We start from the raw sequence: 20,810 nt of genomic DNA, 5'->3' as shown, positions 1-20,810 counted from the left end.
CTGAATGGACATTACTCCAAAGACAATGGTCAACAGGCATATAAAAATATGATTAAAATCACTAACCATGCAAGAAATGCAAATCAAAACCACAATGAGATTTTGCCTCATACTGATTAGGATAGCAGGAAGGAAGGGAGGGAGGGAGGGAGGAAGAAAGGAACGGAGAAAGAAGGAGGGAGGAAAAAAACAAGTGTTGGCAAGGATGAGGAGAAAAGGGAACACTTGTACACTGTTGGTGAGATTGTAAGATGGTGCAACTGTTATGGAAAACATTATGGAGGCTCCTCAAAAAGTTAAAAATAGAACTACCATATGATCCAGTAATTTCACTTCTGGGTATATATCCAAAAGAACTGAAAGTTGGATTTTGAAGAGATATTTGCAGACCCATGTTCATAGCAGCACTATTCACAATAGACAAGAGGTAGAAGCAACCCAAATGTCCATCAACAAATGGATAAACAAAATGTGGTACATACATACATTAGAATGCTATGCAGTCCTAAAAAGTAAGTTCTCACACACGCTACAACATGGATGAACCTTGAAGACTTTATGCTAAGTGAAATAAACTTGTCACAAAAGTAGAATACTGTATGATTTCACTTATATGAGGTATGACAGAAAGTAGAATGACGGCTACCAGGGGGAGTGGGAAGTTGTTCTTTAAAGGGTACAGAATTTCAGTTTTGCAAGATGAAAAGTTCTTGAGTATTAGGTACACTTACATTGTAGTGTAAGTATACACAACAACGTGTACTTAACGGAGAAAGGGTTAAGATGGTAAATTTTATGTTATGTGCAATTTACCACATTTTTTAAAAGTAAAGGCAAAAAAGATAAGCTTATATCCTTTCACAGTTTTGCTCAGTATGCTTCCCAATCTCAAACTGAAAGAAGCCGGTGGTTTCATTTGGAATCTGTCACGTTCCATTCCTGCCATTCAGGAGAGAGGAGAAGTATTTCCATCCAACCAGTGACGGTAAGAAGAAATTCAGTCACCTGGCTTGGATGTCAGTAAACATTCAGCATCTGAACAAAGAAGCCTTTCACTTGTATGATTTTTCTTAGGTTTCCTTTTTCCCCGAGTAAGATTGCCAAAACTTTTAACTGCTTTCCTTGAATACATAATCAGAACCACGTGATTATGAGACAGGATTTTTTTTTTTCTTTCTGCTTCTCTCTCAACATCTACCTCCTTGTTCTTACATGCTTATGACAATGTATCTCCCACACACAACTAAAGAAGCAAAAATTTTTCAGTGAAGTGCTTTATATTGAAGATCCAAGTTATTTAACATACTGTGTGACTAAAGCAGGCTAATGGTATAAGCAGAGAAGAATATAGGTTAGTGAGTCAACACTTTTCTAGTTCATCTGAGGCCAAGCAGTCTTTTCAGATGATTCATGGTTCATTCACTTTTATTCAGTCTTGGTTGCTTTACTTTTTTTTTTCACTCCAACCTGAAGGCCACACTCATGGGTGGTTCCCATTCCATGCTGTGTTGAAGTTTTGTATGAGGTTAAAACATGATAAGTTTGGTTCAGGTATCTGGTTTTAATGTCATATGATAAAAGCCAGAGATAAACCAAGAAACAAAACGAAGTAAGAATATATAAAATAAAGTGATTGTTCTGTGAATTTAAAAAGTGAAAAACTGTTCACTCCACCTGATACATCACCCCACACTCAAGTATAAGAGCTGAGTTAAATTTAGATGGTAATCATACTTGCTCTGTAACCTCGGAAAAATCTTCAACTTTCATCTAATTTTTTCCACCCATAAATGATCATTAATATGCTGTACTTCAGGGACTTCCCTGGTGGTCCAGTGGTTTAGACTCTGCACTCCCAATGCAGGGGGCCCGTGTTCCATCCCTGGTCAGGGAACAAGATTCCACATGCCGCAACTAAAGGAGCCCATATGCCTCAACTAAAAGATCCCACGTGCCGCAACTAAGACCTGGCACAGCTAAATAAATAAATAAATATTTTAAAAATTATTATGTACTTCTGACTCAAGAAATGTTGATTCCAATGAGGAACAGAAATGCTATGGGATATGCTCAGAATTTCATACAGAGGCAGAGAAAAACAAGCTGACAGAATGCACTTGAGGGAGGTCAAGGTGAGAAAGGTGCTTTCTGCTTGCAACTTTCTCAGTCCAGCTTATCCAACAAACCAGCTCCACTAGGAGTCATGCTTTACTTGAAATCCGAGCCAGTCCCTGCCAATGAGGTACCAGAGGTAAGTTTCCTCTTCCCTCTCTCCCATCCCCCCTTCCTTTCTTCATTCCTCCCTTCTTCCCTCCCAGTCCTTCCTTCAGCAGGTGTATTTTGAGCACCTGCTATACACCAGGCACAGCACGAGATGCTAAGGATACAGACATGGCTCCCATAGTCATGGAGACAAGAGTAGCGTGAAGACGGACCTTTAAAAAAGTATATGTGGAAACGAAATTACAAACCTTATATGCTTTAACTCACCTTGGTTAGAAAAGGTAATCAGAACAGAAGCTAATTGCCTCAGTCACCTCAGTTAGCAGTTAACAAACAACTCTTAAAACAGCATTTCTTAAAGTGAGGTCCAAAGAACCTTGGGATCCCCTGGGAGCTTGACGGCTTCCCAAGACTTAAAGTCTTTTCTGATGAGATCGATGGTGATATTACAAAGATGATTTTTTAAACATATTGTATAATGAAGTGTGTCAACATATGGGTGATTTGCACCTGTCAATCTATTTTCCAAGTGACCAGTGCATGATGTTACAAAATCACTGCATGGGTAAAAGATCCATTCAAAGTGCAAGACTGATCACGGGATTTTAATGTAACAGAGAACAAAAAGTTCATTCATATGGATTCAGATTCCACGTTGCAACTAGACTTTAAGAAGCTACCACTTATCAAGTTTTGATATAATATCAAAGAAGAATATGGATAAGTTTCTTAAAAAACTTTTAAAATGCCCCACCCACCATTTCCAACACATGTCCATGTGAGGCCAGAATTTCTCTTTTGTTTTTTTTTAAAGATTTAATTTTATTTTTATTTTTTGGCTGCATTGGATCTTCGTTGCTGCGTGCTGGCTTTCTCTAGTTGTGGCGAGCAGGGGGCTACTCTCCCTTGTGCTGCACGGGTTTCTCATTGCAGTTGCTTCTCTTGTTGCAGAGCACGGGCTCTAGGTGCGCGGGCTTCAGTAGTTGTGGCACATGGGCTTCAGTAGTTGTGGCTCACGGGCTTAGTTGCTCCGCGGCATGTGGGATCTTCCTGGACAAGGGCTCGAACCCATGTCCCCTGAATTAGCAGGCGGATTCTTACCCACTGCGCCACCAGGGAAGCCCCTCTTTTTTTTTTTTAACTTCTATTTGCATTTATTTTTTGCGGCATTTATTCCCGGGCCATAAGTTTTTGTTTCCTCAGTTTCTTCTGGGATATCTTTTTCTTCTGTGCAACCTCCTCTTCTAGTTTAGGAACAATCTGCTCTTCTTCAGCAAGGATCATCTCAGTGTGGCAGGGAGAACTCATGTATGGGTTGCATCTTAGGGGCTTTGTTCACCTGGATGTGCTCAATGACCAGACAGTCTACATCTAAGCCCCTAAGTTCAGCATTACTCTCTGCATTTTTGAGCATGTGCAATAAAAATTCAGCACTCTTTTTGGGCCACCTGCATCCAGCCCCACTGTTTGGCCTGGGCACACCTACCAAGTCCACCACTGAAACAACGGAATGGCACACATTGCTCTGTAAAGTGACATCCTTCAGGTACTTCGTGGATTTTCAGATATGCATACCCTTAATAGCCTGGGCAGTTTCATGAGTGTTCTCAAAGTGAACCTCTTGATTTGCATGATTTTGTGGGGTTTTCTGGGTCAAGTGAATAGCAACTCATTTTCAGAAGTAACTTCAGGCTGCTTGTAGTTTCTTATTAGAACCCAGAGGGGAAAAAGCAATCCTCCTCTATCAGGCAGTCAACTGACTGTGGTGGTAAGCCATTCATTTATTCAACTGTATTTGCACAGTACCCACCATGTGCCAGGCACTGTGCTAATGATGGGAATACAATTGTAAGGAAAATGGTTATGATCAAGACTTTCATGGAGCTGACAATCAAGAAGGGGACAGATGTTAAACAAAGACAAAATAAATGTCAGGCAGAGTTAAGACGGCAAAGTGGGAGGACACGGAGTTCGTATTTCCCCACAACTAGGGCACATACCAGATGCTGGTGGGAGACCTCAATGCCCAAGGAGACAGGAGGAACCCCCAAGTGACCGGGTAGGACATGGGGGGGAGTGAGGGAGGAGAAGTGGAGGCCAGATGGGACTGGCACCTCTGAGGGGTGGCTGGGAGAGGGGAGGAGTTCCCACAACTGGAGGGACCCTAGGGGGCTCGGACGATCAGCAGGGAGTGCAGCTAGCATTTCCCCTGCCCAATCGGGCCCCAGGAAGCCTGCTGGGCTCCCGGGCCAGGTCCTCTGCCCTCCGAGGCCCCCTCCAGCTGCATTGGTCCCAGGGGCGTAGGAGGGAGGGAGGAAGGGGGAAGAGGAGGAGAGGCAGACAGGGCGTGGGGGGGGGGGACCTTCCAGAACCAGAGGATCAGAGGAAGTGCAGCGGGTGTTTCCCCCACTCACTTGGGCCCCAGGAAGCTGGCTGGGCTACCAGGCTAGGTCCTCTGCCCTCCAAGGGCCCTTCTGGCCACGTTGGTCCTAGGGGCGTAGAAGGGAGGGGCGGAGGAAGAGGAGGGGCCAACAGGGAGGGACCCTCCAGGAATGGAGGATGGGGGGGCCACACCTAGCATTTCCCCCACCCACTCGGGCCCAGGGGCCTGCTGGGGTCCCAGAACTGGTCCTCCACTCTCCGAGGCCAGAGGCACTCCTGGGCCCCTCTGGCTGCCTCTGAGCCTAAGCCCTGCCCCGCAACCGCCCAGGGCCTTTTCCACCCCTGTGGATCCTATGCATAGGCCCTGCCCCTGCCTAAACCCCACCCCTGCCTAAGCCCTGCCCTTTTCTGGCTTTTCGTTTTCCTCTTTTTTGGTATTGTGGTTCTGTTTTTACTTCCAGTTGCTGTTTCATCTATATTTTTATTTTTTTAACATATCTGTTAGTTTTCTAATTTTATTTTACTTTTTGCTTTGTTATTGTTCTGCTCCTTTTTTTCCTTTTCTTTTTTTTTTTTCTTGCTGCCCCACTCAGCTGTGGGATCTTGGTTCATGAGCGGGGGTCGGGCCTGAGCTCCTGTGGCGGGAGCTCCAAGTCCAAACCACTGGACTAACAGAGAACCTCACACTCCAGGGAATATTCATCAGAGTGAGGTCTCCCAGAGGTCCTCATCTCGGCACCAAGACCTGGCTCTACCCAACAGCCTACAAACTCCAGTGCTGGAAGCCTCAGGCCAAACAACCAGTAAGACAGGAACAAAATCCCACGCATCAAAAAAAAAAAAAAAAAACAGGAGATGACAAAAAAATATGTCACAGATGAAGGAGCAAGGTAAAAACCTACAAGAACAAATAAATGAAGAGGAAATAGGCAACCTACCTGAAAAAGAATTCAGAGTAATGATAGTAAAGATGATCCATAATCTCGGAAACAGAATGGTGGCACAGATCAAGACAATACAAGAAACGTTTAAGAAAAATCTAGAAGAACTAAACAACAAACAGAGATGAACAACACAATAACTGAAATGAAAAATACACTAGAAGGAATAAACAACAGAATAACAGAGGCAGAAGAACGAATAAGTGAGCTGGAAGACAGAATGGTGGAAATAACTGCCAAGGAGCAGAATAAAGAAAAAAGAATGAAAAGAATTGAAGACAATCTCAGAGATATCTGGGACAACACCAAGTGCACCAACATTCGAATTATAGGGGTCCTGGAAGAACAGAAAAAGAAAGGGTCTGAGAAAATATTCAAAGAGACTATAGTCGAAAACTTCCCTAACATGGGAAAGGAAATAGCCACCAAAGTCCAGGAAGCACAGGGAGTCTCATACAGGATTAACCCTAGGAGAAACACACCAAGACACATATTAATCAAACTAATGAAAATTAAATTCAAAGGAAAAATACTAAAAGCAGCAAGGGAAAAGCAAAAAATAACATACAAGGGAATCCCCATAAGGTTATCAGCTGATTTTTCAGCAGAAACTCTGCAGGCCAGAAGGGAGTGGCAGGATATACTTAAAGGGATGAAAGAGAAAAACCTACAAACAAGATTACTCTACCCAGCAAGGATCTCATTCAGATTCCATGGAGAAATCAAAAGCTTCACAGACAAGCAAAAGCTAAGAGAATTCAGCACCACCAAACCAGCTTTACAACAAATGCTAAAGGAACTTCTCAAGGCAGGAAACACAAAAGAAGAAAAAGACCCACAAAAGCAAACCCAAAACAATTAAGAAAATGGTAATAGGAACATACATATCAATAACTACCTTAAATGTAAATGGATTAACTGCTCCAACCAAAAGACACAGGCTGGCTGAATGGATACAAAACCAACACCCATATATAAGCTGTCTGCAAGAGACCCACTTCAGACCTAGGGACACATACAGACTGAAAGTGAAGGCATGGAAAAAGATATTCCATGTAAATGGAAATCAAAAGAAAGCTGGAGTAGCAATACTCATATCAGATAAAATAGACTTTAAAATAAAGACTGTTACAAGAGACAAGGAAGGACACTACATAATGATCAAGGGATCAATCCAAGAAGAAGATATAACAATTATAAACATTTATGCACTCAACATAGGAGCACCTCAATACATAAGGCAAATGCTAACAGTCGTAAAAGGGGAAACTGACAGTAACACAATAATAGTGGGGGACTTTAACACCCACTTACACCAATGGACAGATCATCCAAACAGAAAAGAAAGAAAGAAATACAAGCTTTAAATGACACAGTAGACCAAATAGATTTAATTGACATTTATAGGACATTCTACCCAAAAGTGGCAGAATACACTTTCCTCTCAAGTGCACACGGAACATTCTCCAGGATAGATCACATCTTGGGTCACAAATCAAGCCTTGGAAATTTTAAGAGCCCTGAAATTGTATCAAGTATCTTTTCTGACCACAATGCTATGAGATTACAAATCAATTACAGGAAAAAAACTGTAAAAAACACAAATACATGGAGGCTACACAGTGCACTACTAAATAACCAAGAGATCACTGAAGAAATCAAAGAGGAAATTTAGTAATACATAGAAACAAATGACAACGAAAACACGATGACCCAAAACATATGGGACGCAGCAAAAGCAGTTCTAAGAGGGAAGTTTATAGCAATTCAAACTCACCTCAAGAAACAAGAAAAATCTCAAATAAACAATTTAACCTTACATCTAAAGCAACTAGAGAAAGAAGAACAAAGAAAACCCAGTCAGTAGAAGGAAAGAAATCATAAAGATCAGAGCAGAAATAAATGAAATAGAAACGAAGAAAACAATAGCAAAGATCAATAAAACTAAAAGTTGGTTCCTTGAAAAGATAAACAAAATTGATAAACCTTTAGCCAGACTCATCGAGAAAAAAAGGGAGAGGACGCAAATGAATAAAATTAGAAATGAAAAAGGAGAAATCAGAACTGACACCACAGAAATACAGAAGATTATAAGAGACTACTACAAACAACTATATGCCAATAAAATGGACAACCTCAAAGAAATGGACAGATTCTTGGAAAGTTATAACCTTCCAAGACTGAAACAGGAAGAATTAGAAAATATAAACAGACCTATCACAAGTAATGAAATTGAAACTGTAATTATAAATCTTCCAACAAATAGAAGTCCAGGACCAGATGGCTTCACAGGTGAATTCTATCAAACATTTAGAGAAGAGCTAACACCTATCCTTCTCAAACTCTTCCAAAAAATTGCAGAAGGAGGAACACTCCGAAATTCATTCTACGAGGCCACTATCACCCTGATACCAAAACCAGACAAGGATATCACAAAAAAGGAAAACTGCAGACAAATATCACTTATGAACATAGATGCAAAAATTCTCAACAAAATACTAGCAAACAGAATCCACCAACACATTAAAAGGATTATACACCATGATCAAGTGGGGTTTATCCCAGGAATGCAAGAATTCTTCAATATACACAAATCAATCAATGTGATACACCATATTAACAAATTAAGGAATAAAAACCATATGATCATCTCAATTGATGCAGAAAAAGCTTTTGACAAAATTCAACACCCATTTATGATAAAAAATCTCCAGAAAGTGGGCACAGAGGGAACCTATCTCAACATAATAAAGGCCATACACGACAAACCCACAGCAAACATTATTCTAAATGGTGAAAAACTGAAAGCATTTCCTCTAAGATCAGGAACAAGACAATGATGTCCACTCTCGCCACTATTATTCGACATAGTTTTGGAAGTCTTAGCCATGATAATTGGAAAAGAAAAAGAAATAAAAGGAATACAAATTGGAAAAGAAGAAGTAAATCTGTCACTGTTTGCAGATGACATGATACTCTACATAGAAAATCCTAAAGATGCCTCCAGAAAACTACTAGAACTAATCAATGAATTTGGTAAGGTTGCTGGATTCAAAATTAATGCACAGAAATCTCTTGCATTCCTGTACTCTAACAATGAAAAATCAGAAAGAGAAATTAAGGAAACAATCCCATTCACCATTGCAACAAAAAGAACAAAATACCTAGGAATAAACCTACCTAAGGATGCAAAAGACCTGTATTCAGAAAACTATAAAACACTGATGAAAGAAATCAAAGATGACATAAACAGATGGAGAAATACACCATGTTCTTGGATTGGAAGAATCAATATTGTGAAAATGACTATATTACCCAAAGCAATCAACAGATTCAATGCAATCTATTAAATTACCAATGGCATTCTTCACAGAATTAAAACAAAAAATTTTACAATTTGTATAGAAACACAAAAGACCTCAAACAGCCAAAGCAATCTTGAGAAAGAAAAACAGAGCTGGAGGAATCAGGCGCCCCCAACTTCAAACTATACTACAAAGCTACAGTAATCAAGAAAGTATGGTACTGGCACCAAAAAAGAAATATAGATCAACAGTACAGGATAGAAAGCCCAGAGATAAACCTATGCACATATGGTCACCTAATTTATGACAAAGGAAGCAAGAATATACAATGGAGAAAAGACAGCCTCTTCAATAAGTGGTGCTGGGAAAACTGGACAGCTACATGTAAAAGAATGAAATTAGAACACTACCTAACACCATACACAAAAATAAACTCAAAATGGATTAAAGACCTAAATGTAAGACAGACACTGTAAAACTCTTAGAGGAAAACATATGCAGAACGCTCTTTGACATAAATCACAACAACATCTTTTTTGACCCACCTCCTAGAGTAATGAAAATAAAAACAAAAATAAACAAATGGAACCTAATGAAACTTCAAAGCTTTTGCACAGCAAAGGAAACTATAAATAAGACGAAAAGACAACCCTCAGAATGGGAGAAAATATTTGCAAACAAAGCAATGGACAAAGGATTAATCTCCAAAATATAAAAACAGCTCATGGAGCTCAATATCAAAAAAACAAACAATCCAATTAAAAAGTGGGCAGGAGACCTAAATAGACATTTCACCAAAGAAGACATACAGATGGCAAAGAGGCATATGAAAAGATGCTCAACATCACTAATTATTAGAGAAATGTAAATCAAAACTACAATGAGGTATCACCTCACACTGGTCAGAATGGACATCATCAAAAAATCTACAAACAGTAAATGCTGGAGAGGGTGTGGAGAAAAGGGAACCCTTTTGCACTGTCGGTGGGAATGTAAATTGATACAGCCACTATGGAGAACAGTATGGAGGTTCCTTAAAAAACTAAAACTAGAACTACCATATGACCCAGCAATCCCACTACTGGGCATATACCCTGAGAAAACCATAATTCAAAAGGACACATGTACCCCAATGTTCATTGCAGCACTATTTACAATAGCCAGGACATGGAAGCAACCTAAATGTCCAAGACAGATGAATGGATAAAAAAGATGTGGTACATATATACAATGGAATATTACTCAGTCATAAAAAGTTAGAATTTGGGTCATTTGTAGAGATGTGGTTGGACATAGAGACTGTCATACAAAGTGAAGTAAGTCAGAAAGAGAAAAACAAATATCGTATATTAATGCATATATGTGAAATCTAGAAAAATGGTACAGATGAACCTATTTGCAGGGCAGGAATAGAGATGTAGATATAGAGAACGGACATGTGGCTGGGGGGTGGGGGGGAAGGAGAGGGTGGGACAAATTGGGGGATTAGGATAGACATATGTACACTACCATGCATAAAATAGATAGCTAATGGGAACAATCTATAAAGCACAGGAAGCTCAGCTCGGTGCTCTGTGACAACCTAGATGGGTGGGATCGGGGGAGGGGTGGGAGGGAGGTCCAAGAGGGAGGGGATATAGTTATACATATAGCTGATTCACTTCATTGTACAGCAGAAACTAACACAACATTGTAAAGCAATTATACTCCAATAAAAAAAAGACAAAATAAATGTCTAAGCATAAATTGTGATGAGTGCTATGAAGGAAGAGAGTGGATTCTACGATTGAGAGAGATGAAGCCAGAGGCAGTCAGAGAAATCTTCCACTATGAAGTGGAAGTGAAGGAAGCCCATGTGAGCTGGGATCTGAGGAGTACGTGGGAGTTAAGAGGAGTTGGAGGGAGGGGTGCAATGGGAATGTTCCAGTCAGAAGGAGCAGCAAGTGCAAAGGCCCAGGAGGGGATGCACTTGACCAGATACAGGGGTGTAACTAAGGCCAGTACATGGTGACAAAAAACGAGAGTAGCCCAGGATGAGGCCAGAGAGTTCAGAAGGGCCAGGTGACAGAGGATGCTGTAGGTAATGTAAAGGAGCTTGGATTTCATTCTAAGTGTGATGATTCCCCCAATGAAGGGCCATGAGCACAAAAGGGATGGTCTAATTCAGAAAGACCCTCTGGCTACCAGGTATCCCATGGATTTGAGGGTGGGGAGGTGCAGGGTGCCTCAGGAGTGGAAGCTGGATGAGCAATAGGAGACATTTGCAGCAAATCGGTAAGAGACCAGGCAGCTTGGACGAGAGGGCTGACGTGGAGAGGGGCAAGGTGAGGACACTGGGGAGCTGTGTCTCTGTCTGTATACAAAAGCATGGCACTGGAGGACTGGTGGAAAGAGAAAAGAACACGACCCAACACAGAGTGCTGGGGAACCCCAACATTTACAAACAAGGGTCAGGCTGTCAAAGGTGGAGTTGGTAATAACGACCATGACCTCCAACAATTACGGAGCTCTCGCCATGTGCCAAACTCTTCTGCCCATTTTTTAATCAGATTGTTGCGTTTCGTTTTGTTTTGTTTTTGAGTTGTATGCGTTCTTCATATATTTTGGGTATTAGCCCCTTATCCAGTATATGGTTTGCAAATATTTTCTCCCATTCCATAGGTTGCCATTTCATTTTGTTGATTGTTCCTTTGGCCGTGCAGAAGCATTTTAGTTTGATGCAGTCTCACTTGTTGATTTTTGCTTTTGTTGCTTGTTGGAGTCCTGATTTCTTAACCAAATCCCAGATCCTGGCTAACAGCCAGTTATTCTTGAGATCCCCCTGAGAAATCACCAACATGAGCAAGAATTCGGACTGAGGCCATTCTGTATGCATGACTTATTGAAATGCAATGCCATGTAAGTAATGAATGGCAGACTGCAGAAACACACCTCTCCTGAAGAGCTATGCACAGTCATTACCTCTAACTTTGGCTCTCTGTGTTCAATGTAAAATGTTTATTAACATTATAATCTTGCACTTGTATAAATATTTCTCACTTTGAATTCATTTAACCATATTCTTGAAAAATAATAAGGTATATACTGTAAAAACAAGTTGGCTTAGAATTTTCCATCTCAAATGTGTAATAGGACACTATCCAAACCAAGGTGCTAATATAAATCATGTTGGATCACGTGATGTTATGGTTAAAACTGAAAGGATTCTGGATGTTGGACTCAGGTAAACATTTTTTCAAGTTCCTGCTTCACCATTTATTAACTAGTTCTTTAACCTTGCTGTGTCATTTTCTCATCTGATAAATCACAATCTCACAAGGTCATTATGAAAAGTAAAGGAGACAGTGTATAAAAGTGCTGTGCCCTGCATCTGACCACTGGGAGCCTCTTCCTCTCCCACTCCTCAGGTGGTCAGATTTCAGGGGTCAGGCCAATAGCCAGCTCCCCAGTACTGTGTCATACAAGTGAAATACTGGCTGAGCCTCAAGAGGGGTCTTAGCAATCACCTACTTTACCACTCTGCTCTCCTTGATTTAACAGATGAGAAAAACTGAGGCCAAGAGAAGTGATTCCATTTTTTATTCTATTTAGTCAATATGTTTATTTATTCAAATATTTATTGAGCACCTCCCATGAAAAGCACTGTGTAAGGTCATTGACATTTGAGCATCTACTGTGAACTCAACAGTGTGCTAGGTGCCATGAGCATGAGACCTATAAAAGGTGAAATATGTTTACAGACACACCTTCTCAAGACACCAATGCTTGAGGAGTGGGGAAGGGGTGCAGGAGGACAGACAAAGGCTATGGAAATGGTTATGAATGATCCCTTGAAGTGAAAGAAACAAATTAATAATCAACACATAAAGCAAAAATTATTACAATCCATGAAAAATCCATCCATATTGAATCCATCATGATCAATCCCAAACCACCCCATAGTTAATCAGTACACCCCATCTTGCACAGAACAGGACCACACCAAAAACTCTGCCCCAGAGTACTCCTCAGATGTGATTCTACTCCCCAAAGGGAAGGTCAACATTCATGGCAAAATCAGCTGCTTTCCAGAAACCCTGTGTGGAGTAGAAACCCTCTTGAGGTGCTTTCCACATCTGTAATTAGGAGAAACTGTTATTCTTTTCCTGCCCATTCTCAGTGAACAGACTACTTCCGGACCCTGATGAAGTCAATTCAAACAGCAGACAGGTGGCCATGACAGTGCAGAGGGAAAATCAATGCAATCTATGTGAGTGTGTGTGCATGTAGTGTACTTGGGAACTCACTGGCACAGAGGCCAGAGTGCAAAAGGGCAGAATATTCATTATCGAATGTTACAGTAATGTTTTGTAACAAACAACCACAAAACATCAGCAGCATACAACATTCAGCGTTTATTTCTCACATGGCTGGAGGTGGCCCTGCCAATCTCAGCTAAGCCCTCCCATGTGTTTGCAGGTTGAACGGCACTTCGCTGGTGCAGACTAAGCTCAGCTGGGTGGCTTGGCTCTAAGCAGCAGGCCCAGCCAGGTGTGGCTCTTCAGAGTGGGTTGGGCTCAGGCCAGTTCTATGTGTGTCAAGTCTGGAGCTCTGATTCAGAGGACAACAGCTACTGAGGGCAAACTCTTCTCAAGGTGATGACAGAGCACAAGAGGACAAACAGAAAACTATGATGCTTCTTAAGGCCTAGGCTCAAAATATGCACATTGTCCCTTCTGTCCACATTCCATCAGCCAGTCAATCAGATGGCCAAGCTCAGAGTCAAGAAGCAGAAAACTACACTCAGCTCTAGGGGGAGGAGCTGCCAAGTCACATGGCAAAGGCAACGGGTGTGGGTATAGCATGGGAAGAACAGGGCTAATAAGTCAATATATACCTCAGACAGGTAGAAAGAATAAGTAGCTAAACCAAAACAGAGCACCAAAAACAGTGTAATGCCATCCACTAGCATTCGATCAATAAGAAATACCCCTCTAAAAAATCACTCCCTTTTGCAAGACGAAAAAGTTCTGGAGAGCTGTTGCACAACAATGTGAATATATTTAACACTGCTGAACTGCACACTTCAAAACGGTTAAGATGATAAATTTTACGTATGTGTTTTACCAGGATTGAATTTTTTTTAAAAAAAGAGCAAAATTAGGGAATTTCCTGGCAGTCCAGTGGTTAAGATGCGGGGCTTTCACTGCCGTGGGCCCAGGTTCAATCTCTGGTCAGGGAACTAAGATCCCACAAGCCGTGAGGTGTGGCTAAATAAATAAAAATTAAAAAATAAATTAATAAAAAGAGCAAAATTATTCCATTACAGATTCTGTCTGTGGTAGCCAGCCTCCAAGAAGGCCTCCAAAAATCCCAACTTCCTGATGTTCACACCTGTGTAGTCTCCTCCCACATTGTTCCAGAAGTGATGGTCTGTCACTTTCACAACTAGGTTATAAAAGGTTGTGGGTAGAGTGGCCCCCACTTGCCGCACCTGGAGAAAGCCCTCGCACAGAAACGAAGACCCAACACAGCCATAAATAAATAAATAAATAAATAAATAAATAAATAAATAAATAAACAAACCCAAAGTTTAAAAAAAAAACATAAAAAAAAAAAGGTTGTGGCTTTCATTTCTCTCTCTCTTGCTCTCTCTCCCTCTCTCTCAACACTCACTCTGAAGGAAACCAGCTACCATGTTATGAAGACCCTCAGGCAGCCTTCAGAGAGGCAGACACAGCAAAGAACTGAGGTCTCAAGTCAACATCAGGTGATGACCTGAAGCCTGCCAATAACCATGTGAGTGAGCTTGGAAGCAGATCCTCCCTGAGTTGAGCTTTGAGATGAAACTGCAGCCCCACTAAGAGCTCAACTGCCAGTCCCAGATTCCTGGTCTTCAGAAACTGTAAGATGATAAATACTTGCTTTAGAGCTGCTAAGTTTTGGGGTGATTTGTAATGCAGCAATAAAATAATACCCTATGGGATGATCATTGATATTCGTAATGATGACCCAGAGCACTGAAATATCCTGATGTGTTTTCTGAATCGTCAATAAGAAGCTGCAATTGCAGAAGGTCTCCTGATACTGTTGAAGGCTTAGTTATATTCAAATTTCCTGGTGACACTAATCATGACTCTTAGCCAGCAAGGAAGCTTGATTAAGCTGAAACCCATATTTCCCTGCCCCTTCAGGGTAACTAAGAATTTATTACAGAGAAGAACCAAGAAAGAGTAAGAGAGAGGAGACAAATAATGAGCAACTCAGCAATTTTCATTCATTTAAAAGAATGCTGTAAAGAAAACTTAGAAAATGTATACCACATAAGCAAAAGTTTTGAAAGACTGGCATACTTTGAATTAACCCAAGAAAACTCAACTAACTTTTCTTCAAGACGATAAAGAAAAGAAGAAGCTATCTTTACCAGAGTTACGCAGCATAATAGTATCTTCCATTCAAAGAGAATTTGGAGGAGAAACTTAGTTGTCTGGAGAATTTATACTTGTAAAAACTATCGTCATTACTGTATTGATTAAAAGGTAAGAGAAACTGTATCTGGAGTGTGTTTAAATGAAAGAAAGAAAGGAAGGGAGGGAGGGAGGAAGGAAGGAAGGAAGGGAGGGAGGGAAGGAAAATAGGTAATGTATGTCATCAAAGTGTTGTCTGAATCAGCTGGCCACTGATAGAGAAGATAGAAGAGATAGAGACATGATAAAAAAATAGGCAAAAGTGTATTTTTGTTCTGTTTTAAGTGGATTTAATTTAACTAAAATGAGTATTCACAACCTAATGCCAATAAAGGAGTATTCTACAACATCATTGGTGTCAGTGATAGTTACCATCAGGTGCAACGTCAGCAGAAACACTACCAAACGTAAAATAGCTAGCTAGCGGGAAGCAACTGCATAGCGCAGGGAGATCAGCTCTGTGCTTTGTGACCGCCTGGGGGGTGGGATGGGGAGGGTGGGAGGGAGGGAGATGCAGGAGGGAGGAGATGTGGGAACATATGTATATGTATGACTGATTCACTTTGTTATAGAGCAGAAACTAACACCCCATTGTAAAGCAATTATACTCCAATAAAGATGTTTAAAAAAAAAAAAAGAAAGAAAAACAAATACCGTATGTTAACACATATATATAGAATCTAAAAAAAAAAAAAATGGTTATGAAGAACCTAGGGGCAGGACAGGAATAAAGACACAGATGCAGAGAATAGACTTGAGGACCCAGGGAGGGGGAAGGGTAAGCTGGGACGAAGTGAGAGGGTGGCATGGACTAATATATACTACCAAATGTAAAATAACTAGTGGGAAGCCGCATAGCACAGGGAGATCAGCTCAGTGCTTTGCGACCACCTAGAGGGGTGGCATAGGGAGGGAGGGAGGGAGATGCAAGACGGAGGAGATATGGGGATATATGTATATGTATAGCTGATTCACTTTGTTATAAAGCAGAAACTAACACACCATTGTAAAGCAATTATACTCCAATAAAGATGTTTTTAAAAAAAAAAAAAAAAAGAAACACTAGCAGCCATTTAAGAAGTAAACCAAGCTGGAGGAGATGAAAGTCAAGGTCAATTTAGATTCTTAGCATATCAGACATTACTCATTCCTGCTTCGCCAGCTCACTTTCCTGAGTCCCTCACTGCTGCTGGGACTTGCAAATTAGGTAGGAAAGATCCCAACTGTGTGTGTGCATGATATATCATACATATAGAAGTATATAAAATGCATATGTACGGTTTAAGGTAAAATAATACAATAAACACTTGTGCATCTGTATTAGTCAGGGTTCTCCAGAAAAACAGAACCAATAGGAAACATAGAGATATATAGAAGATTTATTATGAGGAGTTGGCTCATGCAGTTATGGAGTCTGTGGTCTGCTACCACGATCTACTTTCTGCAAGCTGGAGGCCCAGGAAAGCCAGTGGCATAGTTCTAGTCCAAGCCCAAAGACCTGAGAACCAAGAGCCCAATGTCCAAGGGTAAAAGAAGACAGATGTCCCAGCTCAACAGAGACAGCAAATTCACCCTTCCTCTGTCATTTTGTTATATTCAGGCCCTCAGTGTTATTGGATGATGCCCACCCGCATTTGTGAGGGCCATCTGTTTTACTCAGTCTATCAATTAAAATGCTAACCTCTTCTAGAAACACCCCCACAGAAACACCCATAATGTTTTACAAGCTACCTGGGCACCTCTTAGCCTAGTCAAGTTGACACATAAAATTAACCATCACACTGTCCAATATATAGGTTGAAAATAGAATATTGCCAGTTTACCAGAAGACGTTTTGTGCCTCTTCTGACACACATCATCTTGAATTTTTGGTTAATCATTCTCTTGCTTTTCTGCATAGTTTTATTATACATGTATACATCCTTAGACTATAAACATATTGCTTAATTTTCTTGTTTTTAAACAAGAAATGGGAATTACATAGATTTAATTCTTCTAATCAGCATTATGGTTTTGATATGCCTTTGTATCAATAGCTGTAATTCATTCATACTATTGGCTATACAGTGTTTTGTCGTTTGAATATGCAATGATTTAAGCCATCTCATCACTGATGGATATTCAGGTTGGTTCCAGTTTGGAGCTATTATGAACACAACTTCTTGTACATTTGTGTACATATATCCTGTAGTGTTAACCTAGGAATAAAATTGCAGAACTGTAGGGTATATGCCTATTCAGTTTTATTCTATCATGCCAAACTGTCTTTCAAGAAAGGTGACACCAATTTACATTTCTCCCAGCGGAGGATGAGTATTCTTAATTCCTAATATCCCATATATACATCTTCAGAGTATAAGTTTTGTATTTCTTTTATTAATTTTTTCCTAATTATTTTGTTCTTTTCGATGCTGCTGTAAATGGGATTTTTCTTCTTAATTTCCCTTTCAGATTGTTCATTGCTGGTGTATAGAAATACAATTGCTTTTTGTATGTTGATCGTGTAGCCTGAAACCTTTCTGGACTCATTTATCAGCTCTAATAGGGTCATCGTAGATGTCTCAGAATTTTCTGTATACAACATCATATAATCTGGAAGTATAGTTTTACTTATTCCTTTCTAATCTGGATGCCTTTATTTCTTTTTCTTGTCTAATTGCCCTGGCTAGAATCTCCAGTAGAATGCTGAATGGAAGTGATGAGAACAGACATGCTTGCTTGTTCCTGATCATAGGGGAAACATTCAGTCTTTCACCGTTAAGTAGAACATTTGCCATGGGGTCCACAGATGCTCTTTATCAGGTTGAGGATTTTGTATTCCTAGTTTGTTGAGTATTTTATCATGAAGAGATGTTGAATTTTGTCAAATGCTTTTTCTGCATCTATTGAGGTAGCAAAAATCATTTTACCTTTGTGCAAACTTTGTTCTGGGCCCTTTGAGTGACCCTTTTTAGTTATGAAGATGTGAAGCAAGTTCACAACCATTACTTCCAGGAGAATGTATAATAGGCTACTTTGGGGCTTGATTAAGACATGGGGGCTTCCCTGGTGGCGCAGTGGTTGAGAATCTGCCTGCCCATGCAGGGGACACGGGTTCAAGCCCTGGTCTGGGAAGATCCCACATGCCGCAGAGCAACTAGGCCCGAGAGCCACAACTACTGAGCCTGCGCGTCTGGAGCCTGTGCCCCGCAACAAGAGAGTCCGCAACAGTGAAAGGCCCGCGCACCACAATGAAGAGTGGCCCCCACTTGCCACAACTAGAGAAAGCCCTCGCATAGAAACGAAGACCCAACACAGCCCAAAAAATTAAATAAATAAATAAATAAATATTAAAAAAAAAAAAAAGACATGGGATTTGGTCTGTGGAGCTCTTCCATGCATCTATTTGAATTCTCAAAATTAAACCAAGATCAAGGACCCATCTGGAAGGGAAGAGGTGCTGATGTAACCTCTTCTTAATGAGACTTGTCAAATGTGAGACCACTGTTACAGGAATATCTGCCCTGCCCAGCCATCCTGGTAGATGCTTTGCTTCCTAGGGAAGTGCTTGTATGCATTAAGGTGCTCCCCCCTGCACCCCACCTAACCCCTGTAGAAGGAGCAGCTGCATACAGGAGCCTATCTACAGCGACTATTACCAGATAAGACTTACAGTGCAGGATGTCCTCGGTCTGGGAGTGATCTGGACTTGGGTCACTATAGTAACACAAGCAGAAAGCAGTGCCTTGCTGAGGGTCTCTTCAGGCTTCCAGGGTACCATGTGCCTCAGTTAGTACAGCAGCTCCTGCAGTAGATAGACAGGACCTAACATCAGATTGCCCAACAGCTGAGAAGCCCTGAGACAACCAGGACCAGCAGGTGGCACTCTCAGTAGTCAAAAAATGTGAAATTCAGCTCTTAGGGTCATTTCTGAGTTCTGCTGTCCTGGAAGCAAGCACAGGAGGATTCGTTCACTGACTCTTGAGAAAAAAAGTACTGGATAGCTTTCCTTTGACCCATCAGATACACCCTCCAACCTTCTCTTCCCTCCTCTGTGTCCGGGAGATTGGCATGCACTGGCGGACTCAATAGACTCTCTAGCTCTCTGTCTTCCAGCTGGGACTGGCCAGTGGGGTTTGGTCACTAGCAGGAGATCAAAGGGCAAGAGAAGGGGAGGGGGGGCTTCCCCAGTGGCGCAGTGGTTGAGAATCTGCCTGCCAATGCAGGGGACACGGGTTCGAGCCCTGGTCTGGGAAGATCCCACATGCCGTGGAGCAACTAGGCCCGTGAGCCACAACTACTGAGCCTGCGCGTCTGGAGCCTGTGCTCCGCAACAAGAGAGGCCGCGATAGTGAGAGGCCCGCGCACCGCGATGAGGAGTGGCCCCCACTTGCCGCAACTAGAGAAAGCCCTCGCACAGAAACAAAGACCCAACACAGCCAAAAATTAATTAATTAATTAATTAATTTTTTAAAAAAAGGAAATCAGGCTTAAAAAAAAGTATCAGTGTTAATTTAAAAAAATAATAATAATAAACAAATTAAATTAATTTATAAAAAAAAAAAGAGCAGGGGAGGGGAGGTCATTTATTCTCCTGATTCCCTCCCTGTTGCGTCAATAAGGGGTGTCTATCTATCTCTCTTCCTAAGGCCACATTTCCTATCAGACATCTCTACCCGAACAGCGCTCACAGGCTCTCTCTCTCCCCCCTCAACCTAGCCCAATGAAGGCTCCCTTCCACTGCCCCTCACACCTCCCCTCACTTACTAAGACTAGGACCTTGTGTTGCTTTAACTGACCCCACCTGCATCTCTGTAAATAGCCCCTTTACTGAACCCTTTTCAAATAACCCAACTTGAGTGTGTTGTTTCTTGCCACCACTATGACTAGTACAGAAAATATGAGGTCCTTGGACATATCTTGGGAGGGACATCTGGGGAGAAGAAACAGAATTTCTGCTAACCATTCTGCGTTTGAATTTTGAAAGAAATGTGAACTCTATTTTTTTTTTTTTTTTTTTTTACCCAAACTGGTAAAGCAGAGCACAGGTTACAGCAATGCTTATACATCTATCCCCCTACCTGCCTGGAAGCACCTGGAGGGCAACAGTATTCACCTTTGGAGTCCTGCGGATGGCAGGTGTTCAAGAAATGTTCATCAAGCACAACTGAACTGTAAGACCTTAGGTGTCACCTCTCTCTCCGGGTCTGTTTCTTCATCTGTACAACCTCTATCCAGGAACACTGAAATTTCACCCACTTGAGCTACATAAGAAAAAAAGTCGGTGCAGGGGTAATTGAAATATTCTTTAGATAAATGCTTTTATGTCAGCTTTATTGTTTTCAAGAACACAGAGTAATATGATCTTGGATAACGAAGGAGGTTGGGCAGAATGTCATTGGAAGTACTTTTAATAAAGTATTTTAAATGGCACATAATTAACATTGTTTTAAAGCAAAACGACCCTTCAAAGGGTGCTTCTTCCCCTTAAGTAGTTTACCTGAGAACAGGAACCAGATTAAATAGCAGAGCCA

General features: G+C 41.1%; 1 protein-coding gene across 2 annotated transcripts in view; it reads right to left on the bottom strand.

Moving 5' to 3' along the window:
* Positions 1-20,810, bottom strand: part of FRMD3 (FERM domain containing 3) — a 375,352-nt gene that overhangs the window by 354,056 nt on the left and 486 nt on the right. The window contains exons 2-3 of one of the 2 annotated variants that reach the window (XM_059924545.1): positions 20,393-20,540; positions 18,950-19,081 (exon numbers count right to left, since the gene is read on the bottom strand). In XM_059924545.1, coding sequence (XP_059780528.1) covers positions 18,950-19,057 — 108 coding nt within the window. In that variant the 5' untranslated portion in view covers positions 19,058-19,081; positions 20,393-20,540. The remainder of the gene's footprint in view (positions 1-18,949; positions 19,082-20,392; positions 20,541-20,810) is intronic. The other variant, XM_059924546.1, reaches the window with a different exon arrangement.

The sequence above is a fragment of the Balaenoptera ricei genome, chromosome 6, assembly GCF_028023285.1.
Source record: "Balaenoptera ricei isolate mBalRic1 chromosome 6, mBalRic1.hap2, whole genome shotgun sequence".
Classification (NCBI taxonomy): domain Eukaryota; kingdom Metazoa; phylum Chordata; class Mammalia; order Artiodactyla; family Balaenopteridae; genus Balaenoptera; species Balaenoptera ricei.
The sequence above is the reverse complement of the archived record's forward strand: the minus strand, read 5'-3'. Positions and strand labels throughout refer to the sequence as shown.